The 8,522-nt window shown below is 31.8% G+C and overlaps 1 protein-coding gene across 2 annotated transcripts; it reads left to right on the top strand.

Moving 5' to 3' along the window:
* Nucleotides 1-1,926: 1,926 nt before the first annotated feature.
* On the top strand, nucleotides 1,927-6,460 carry LOC120075011 (UDP-rhamnose/UDP-galactose transporter 6). Of its 2 annotated transcripts, none has more exons than XM_039028147.1 (6): nucleotides 1,927-2,122; nucleotides 2,489-2,737; nucleotides 4,910-5,094; nucleotides 5,185-5,385; nucleotides 5,613-5,774; nucleotides 5,883-6,460. In XM_039028147.1, exons 2-6 carry the CDS (start codon nucleotides 2,608-2,610, stop codon nucleotides 6,210-6,212), a joined length of 1,008 nt encoding a protein of 335 aa, XP_038884075.1. In that variant the 5' UTR covers nucleotides 1,927-2,122; nucleotides 2,489-2,607; the 3' UTR covers nucleotides 6,213-6,460. The 2 variants fall into 2 exon arrangements, with proteins under 2 accessions (XP_038884075.1, XP_038884076.1); XM_039028148.1 differs by lacking the exon at nucleotides 1,927-2,122 and adding an exon at nucleotides 2,150-2,401.
* Nucleotides 6,461-8,522: the final 2,062 nt, after the last annotated feature.

Genomic DNA, 8,522 nt, shown 5'->3' with positions numbered 1-8,522 from the left:
TGTTGATGATGGACTAAAATATACAATTTAGACATTCATAAACTAAAACAAACTTCTTAAAATTTTGAACTAAAAAAAAAAAAAATCTAAAAGTTGAGAGAACTAAATAAAATTCAGGGAAAATATCCATTTATAATTATAATTTATACTATAAACTTTTATAAGTGGAATAATTTACGCTCTTTATTACGTTTCGTTTGAAAAGATCTCGTATAAAACTTATAATTACATCAAATAAATCTCTAAACTTTCATAAATAAATCAATTTAGAATCTTAGTCATAATTGTTCATTTTGTAAAACTGACATTTTGAAGAAATCTATACTCCTTGAGAATCGATTTAAGAAAGATCTTCAAAAGTAATTACAATGAAAAGTCAACTAAATCAATTGACTTATGAAAATTTTGAAGTTTAGTTGACACAAATCATAAATTTCACATGCTGTTAGTTGAACAAAATCTAGTAGAGGATGTGAATTGATACCGTTATGAAAGTTTATGGTTTAAATTAATATAATTATTAGTTTAGGGTTTTAATTGATACAACCACAAAGTTTAGGGCATAAAATTGATATTTGTACTAAAATTTAAATCTTCATTACCGTTTTTTTTAGTTCAACAACAAGTGAAGGTATTGATTTAAACCTCTTATTTCCCAAAGATACACAATATACCTTGACAAGTTGATTTGTTCTCTAACATTTGATTCATAACACGTAAGGTATGAAATTCAAACTTTATATCCTAACGAATTGAGTTATATTTAGGTTGACTTAAATATTCACATTTTTCAACCAGAGATATTTACTAATGCAAGCATAGCTTGAATAAGATATCATTTACCAAATAAATAATTGGACTTAAACAAAAATTACCTGATGATTTTTATTTTAAAAATAATAAAAGAATTTATCTTTTCGGTCCTCTACTTTTCAAATACACATGTATCTGGTTCCAAAGGTTTTAAAATTTACTACTTTAATCTCTGAATTTTAAGATTTTGGTTACAAGATCAGAATAACTTTTAGTTGACATGACAATATAACTTAAAAATAAAAAATTCTAAAATTTATAATTTTTTTCTCTCCCTCCTCCCTCCTTCCATCTTCTTCTCGATTATTATTCAAAATTTAAATCGTCATGCCTACATTAAAATGTATATCTCAAGAATAAAACATTTTAAAATTTTAGAGGTGTTTGGCTCACCGACATCATAAGTGTTAAATAATTCAACTTTAATAGTATTCACTCTTGAAATTTGCAAATTTATTAAAAAACTTCATCTTTCCCTTTTTGTCTTTTCCAACTTCAAACACATACCTCCTAACTCTAATATTTTAATTCTAAACTTCATAACTCAATTTAGCACTCAAAATAACATTAAAAACTAGATGTAAATATTTTTTAAAACTTGGAAGACTAAGAGTATGTTTGGTTTAACTTAAAAAACAACATGCTCATAAACTAAAATAGAGTTTCAATACTAACCTTTGAAGTACCTCTTGAATCACGATCTTCCGCTGCAATCTCTTTTTCCTTTAATTTTGAAAATGAGTCATTTTGGAAAAAGTTTAAAATATTTGACAATCACTCCAAATAATTTTTGAAGTATTTTCAAATCGTATTTTAAATACATTTATTAAAATAATTTAAATAAATATATATTTTTTTTCTCTAATCAATCCAAAGAGGTCGGGGAAGCTTTCCAAAATAATAATAGTGTAGAAGTGAAAGACAAAGTGGAGTTTTAAGACTTGTTAACACACTATAAGGCACGGCGAGAGAAAGTGGGCCCCATTAGAGCCCAACTAAGAAATCGTGGGGCATCAAAATCTTCTCACGAGCCTTTCATTGCCCAACTGAACTTCTGCCCGCCTGCCCGCCTGCCCGCCCTCCCCCTGCCGTTTCCCTTTTCATTTTCATTTCCAAAAAGAAAAAAAGAAAAAAAGAAAAAAAACTGAATCTCAGAAAACACAAACGCCAACTCTCTCATTCAATATAATCCATACCCGTTCGAAATCCCAACTCTCAGCTCCTCCATTTCAATTCAATCTCCCTTAACTCCTTTCTTCTCTCTGTCACTCTCCTTCTCTTCTTTCTTCATGCTTCCATCAATTTGACGGTATGTTTGATTCCTTTCTTTCCATTCTAATTCATGTTTCCATTTGATTTTGCTATTCTGAACTCTGATTCACTTTCTGCTTCGTTGAATCGCCGATGGATCTGTGTTTGTTTTTTCCACAATTCTCTAATTTTGGATCTTCTATCTCTGTCTTTAATTCTCATTCTCCATCTAGATCTGCTTCCACTTTAATTTGCTCTTTCCTTCTACCTTGATCGCGGTTTTTTATTTTACTTTTTTTTTTGGATCTGTTGTAGTATTCTCGACTTGTTTTATTAGGTATGAATTTGTTACTACTGTTATTGTGTAATCTGTGCGAATCCTAAGTTTTTTGAGTTTCTCACTTGATGTTCTTTGGATTTGCAGTGTATATCGTTACTTCTGCTGTAAACTATGGAATTTGTGTAGATGTGATCCAACTTTCATGGAAGCTGAGGAATAAAGGTTTTCGCGGAAGTCGTGTTAGGATTTTTTTTTTCTTGAAAATGGCTCCATCTAGCAAAGCTGACAAGAAAGCGGCTGTAGATGCAGCCGCATGGATGTTTAACGTTGTAACTTCTGTTGGAATTATAATCGTGAATAAGGCTCTCATGGCTACCTATGGCTTCAGCTTCGGTAATTATTTTCTTCATCTCTTTTGTTTATGTTATTTATACCTTCTTTGTGTTTATCATATCTATTTCTTTAGGATATAGAGATTAGGGGTTAGTTACTGGAATTCTATATGGTTGCTTAAGAGATAGTGATATTCTCTTATTTTTCAAGTTTGGTCTATGATCTGCATTCTCCTGTTTCCATTATTGGTCTTATCATTGCTGTCTTAAGAAGGTTCCTACCATCTTTAGTAACTTCTGTTTGTTTTCTGGTGCTGTCCATGTGATTGCTTGAGAAATAATGACTCTCTCAAGTTTCATTCACCGTCTAAATTTGCACACTTGCTTTTCCTTCTTAAAGCACAGTTTTAGTCCATATATTTGGTTATCCTAATAATGGAGTAGGAAACATAGCTGTAATCTGCACGGAACCTACATGGCTATAATCAATAAAAATTAATAATAAGGGGGAGGAGGCTAGGAATGAGAAACTGATATGTATGTGTATAAGTGGTGCTTTCCCTATTAGAAACTATTAGATTAACTAGAAAATGTCCTCCCCAACAAAAGCCAAGGAGATTAAAGGAAAGATCTCCAAGTGGCTTATCTATAAGGTAGGTTGGTTGCAGAATATGACGGATAGGTGCTCAAAATGAAAAGATGCAGCTGATTTTTATTGCATATCAATAACTGGATATATGTTTTTGGAGTTTTCTGAAACTATACATTTTACCAAAATAAAGTCATCCCACAATATTATCTTTTCTAGGTGAGCTGTAGCTCGTATACTTTTTCAACCAAAAGTGATTGAAAATTGGTGGAGAATTATGTCATGTGGTGTGGATCAAACATCAGGCAGAATGTGCTTGAGCATTAATCTTGAAGGGAGGTTAACTGTTGGATTGAGCGATTGACAGTTTTAACTATGTATAACTTAGTGATATTGTTAAGAAACACATAAGTGATCTCATTATTAATCCTGTTGATATAGTAAACTCCTTCCTGTTTCGAAGAAATTAAGAACAGTGATGCTTTGTAATTCTAGGAATGTTGTATGTGCCTAACTGCTTTATTGCTTTGAGCACTTTTTGGATTAAAGTTTAATGGAAAATTGTTGGAGAAGGTAAAACTAAAAATTTATTAGTTAAATTACCATTTTGGTCTTTAGTACTTTTGGTTCTTTACTATTTTGTCCCCTTTACTTTCAAATGTCCCAAGTTTACTTTCGATGAAATCATAAAATTAGTCCCAACAATTAGTTTGTGTTGATTTGTTCCAAACAGAATTTAGTCTATTAGTTCCGCTTATAAATTATGAAAATTTAAGAAGCACGGATACGGATACGAGACACAGATACGACATGACACTCACATGATGACATGTCATTTTTAAAAAAAATCTAGGACATGGACATACCAAGGACACATTTATTAAAATATATATTTTTTAACATAACAAGAAGGAAATTTAAAGTTAACGAGTTTATTTATTTCTATATTTAAAAAATTAATTCGATGTAGTATGCTCTCAAATTTTATTATTTTTGTTATATATGTGTTGACTTAATACATATAAGAAGAGTTTGATGCATATCTACCAAATGTTGGTCCTATTTTGGCTTTATACAACTAGTGTCTAACATATCTATTGCACTAACAAATGTTTGATACATGTCCAATGAGTGTCAGAGTGTCCAAGTGTCGGACACGGACAGGCTAGCCAAATTAAAGTGTCCGTGCTTCTTAGGTGAAAATAAATTCAAATGACGTCTTCCCTCATATGAAAATTATTATTATTATTATTATTTAGTTAATTTCGATAAAAATGAACTTTGAGGGATTAAATTAGAAGCTATGAAGACTAAATTTTAGATTTCTTGAAAGTATGGAAACTAAAATTGGACAATTGAAAGTACATGGACTAAAATGATATTTTAATCCAATTTACTATATATAAGAAAGAAACAGGTGAAAAGTTTCTATCCGATTGCTCTAGTTTGGTATTGAACCTAGAAAAAGTGGGTATGACTTATGAGGTCTGAACCTCAAAGTTTGAAGTGTGATTGTTAAGTTTGGTAATTGGTGGTGGAAAATTGTAGGTCGTAAATAGTGATCATTTAATTTGCTTTATGCCTTCATAATATGCTGCTCGTTGGATCTTTGTTTCTAATTATGTATACATCACTACCTTGCAGCCACAACTTTAACAGGTTTGCATTTTGCAACAACCACCCTGATGACTGTCATTCTAAGGTGGCTTGGTTATATTCAAGCCTCTCATCTCCCTTTTCCAGAGCTTCTAAAATTTGTACTATTTGCCAACTTTTCTATTGTTGGAATGAATGTTAGCCTGATGTGGAATTCTGTGGGATTTTATCAGGTAAACTTAACTCTTATCATTTATTTTGTTTTCTTAATTGGATTATCATAACTATTCTCAAATTTCATATTGTTCATGTTCTGTTGTCAGATTGCAAAGCTAAGTATGATTCCTGTCTCTTGCTTGTTGGAAGTCGTCTTGGACAAGATTCGGTACTCCAGAGACACGAAGTTGAGCATTGCAGTTGTTCTCTTGGGCGTTGGAGTATGTACTGTTACTGATGTCAGTGTTAATACCAGAGGCTTTGTTGCTGCCTTTATCGCCGTATGGAGCACTTCTCTGCAGCAATACGTAAGTTATTCACATTCCTCTAACATTTATCTCTAAGATCTTTGTTTCCAGATCATGCTACTGGATTTCATTTTTTTTTACCGAAAGCGTAAACATCAAGCACTCGTTCTTAACTACGAATCACCTGACACGCCCATCCCATTCCTAAAAACATAAACAAAAAATGACAACATTATTCCAAATTCCTTCTATGACAATAATGACATCAATAAAACTTCAATCTGCAGTATGTGCATTTCCTCCAACGGAAGTATTCGCTGAGTTCCTTCAACCTGTTAGGACACACGGCTCCAGCACAGGCCGGGTCTCTTCTATTGGTCGGACCCTTTCTCGACTACTGGTTGACGAACAAGAGGGTAGACCAATATGACTACAATTTAGCCTCTACCGTAAGTTATTTAATTACTTCTATTCTAAAAATTATGCCTTGTTTGGGTAGTTTTATTGTTCATGAACTTGCTTTTGCTCAACATTTTCCCATTTGGCAAATTTCACAGATTTTCATAATTCTCTCCTGCTCCATTGCTGTGGGAACCAATCTTAGCCAATTTATCTGCATAGGCAGATTCACAGCTGTGTCATTTCAAGTTCTTGGCCACATGAAAACAATCCTTGTCTTGATCATGGGATTCTTCTTCTTTGGGAAGGAAGGGCTTAACATGCAGGTAGTTTTGGGAATGATCATAGCTGTCATCGGGATGATCTGGTACGGTAATGCCTCGTCGAAACCCGGTGGAAAAGAACGTCGAAGCCACACACTCCCGACAGTTAGACAACAAAAACATGGTGGTTTAACAGATTCTACTGAACATGATGGGAAGGTCTAAAGGAGAGTGTGGCTCATTCATTCCAAAAAAGAAAATTTTAATTTAATTTGCTGAGTTTAGAATGACGATCATATTTCTCATATTTATTCATCTCCCCATTTCTCTCTAATTTTCAATTTTTTTTTTCTTCTCACAGTATTCGATTTATCAGAGGGCATTGTGTAATTCAGGATAGGGAAGTGTTCTTGGAACTTTCAATTTTTTTAAAAAAAAATTATTATCAGAATCACAGCTACTAATTTTGGTCATAAGCATTTCAATCGGATCTCTGCCAACATCTTTTATATTCGTATTTTTGGGCATTATATATATATATATATAGATTTGATTAATTGGTTCTTGGCTTCATTTAACAAAGACTGATTTTTTAAATAAAGGAATAATAATAATAAGAAAAAATCAATTAAAATCTTAAACTTCTAATTTTCCCTTTTTTGTTAAAAAAAAAAAAAAGAAATTAAATTTAAATTAATGAATCAATTTAGTGTACAACTTGAAACTCCTTGATGCGGGTGCAATGATTTTTATCAATATAAGTTTTTCATACTCTTATTGCTCTATTATTTTCCTCATTTTTTTGTTTGGAAAAAAAGGTTAAGCAATATATCTTTTTTAGGATTTTGAAAGAAGAATAACGTTAACTATATCCTCTTCAATTGAAATAAAATAAAATAAAATAAAAATGGTTATGTATTACTACAAGAGTTTAAATGAGGAGATATTTTCTCAGATCATAAAAATAAAAAAGCAAGAGAGAGAAGAGGCTAAAGATTGAAGATTGAAGAAACCTAACCCATGTATGGATGTATTGAATGAAAATTTTCTTACCTTTATTTAATCAAGCTATGCTTCTTTTATCTAGAACTCTTAGAGGGAAATACTTTTACAAGGGTGATTTTCTCAATATCACCTTAGGTTCTAATCTTGGAGGAGCGGTGTTCGAGGCAAAGAGCTCTTTTTAAAAGGATACAGATGGAAGGTGGGCAATAAACCAAATTATTATTGACATAAATCCTTGGATAGCTCAGAGTGGGTGTTGGTTCCTAGTATTGGTAAAATAGGAATTACAAAGCAAAAGAGTTGAGCACATTCTTGAATACACCTCCTGAGAGAGCTACTGTCAAACATATTCGTATATTTGCGTTATTTATGTTTTTGGTCCTAAAGTTTAGAAAAGTGTGATATATAAACCATTTAATATTAAAAGTGTTAGATATATTAATTAATATGTTATAAGGTCTTTTATTCAAGTTAAAATATGTTCTACAGTTTAGTAATTGTGTTGGTTACCAATTTGGTCATTTAACCATTTTACTGGTTCAACCGGTTATCATTATTGTATAAATAGGTTTCTAGCCCTAATTTTCAATAATAATACAAGCTTACTCTTTGAATTCTTGGAGCTTTTACATCAGTCTTTGACTCTATAATCTGAATTATTCTCTCTAATAATAATATGCTCTATACCTGTGGATGTAGATAACATACTGTTCTAACACACTGTTCTAACACACTGTTAGTGAATCACATAAATTTGTGTGCAATTCTCTTTTTCTTTACGTTTTCCATCAATCTCTGATTCTCAACTTGACACCAAAGATGAAATCATTTAGAGTTATGACCCAAAAGACATGTTTTCCGTGAAAAGTGTACCCTCCAATTTGAGTTCACTTGCTCAAAAAGAAGATTCCAATATATTTTGATTTGTTTTCGGAGTTCAGGCAAAAAAAATACGGAAAAGAAGATTGGCAACAAATTTTGATGTGGCCGATGACAAAGTAGTGATGTGGCAAATATGAACCAATTGTAAGATGACATGTGGCGGGTTGTTGAGGAGAGATTAAAATAAAAAGAAAATGAGAAAAATGGGATCACATAAGATTGTAACATGTGGCATCCCAAATCTTTGAATTTAAAATAAAAGAAAAAAAGATAAAAAAGATAAAAAAAAATAATAGAAAAGTCACAATATGGTGAAGCCTTATTGGTCCATTTTATCCTTTCATTATAAGTCATTTCACTATTAATTTGGTGGTAATTTTGTCTGTTGAAGGAAAAATTTTGGACCAATCACAAATTGTCACATCATTCACTAAATTAATGGATTGAATTTGGGATCAATTAGAAGTTGACATGTGTCCCCAAATTGAAGTCGAAGACATAAATTTTCGAATTCGATGATGCCATGTGTTTTCATCACAAGCGTTGGATTGAGTGAAATTAATTTGGCCCAATTTGATATTTTAATTTGGGCTAAAGTTCAGTTGAGCCAAAAAAATGGGCTTAATTTTGTCCAAATATCGAAGTAGG

The sequence above is a fragment of the Benincasa hispida genome, chromosome 4 (genome assembly GCF_009727055.1).
Source record: "Benincasa hispida cultivar B227 chromosome 4, ASM972705v1, whole genome shotgun sequence".
NCBI lineage: Eukaryota > Viridiplantae > Streptophyta > Magnoliopsida > Cucurbitales > Cucurbitaceae > Benincasa > Benincasa hispida.
Note: the sequence above shows the minus strand (reverse complement) of the source record. Positions and strands in the feature narration are given on the sequence as shown.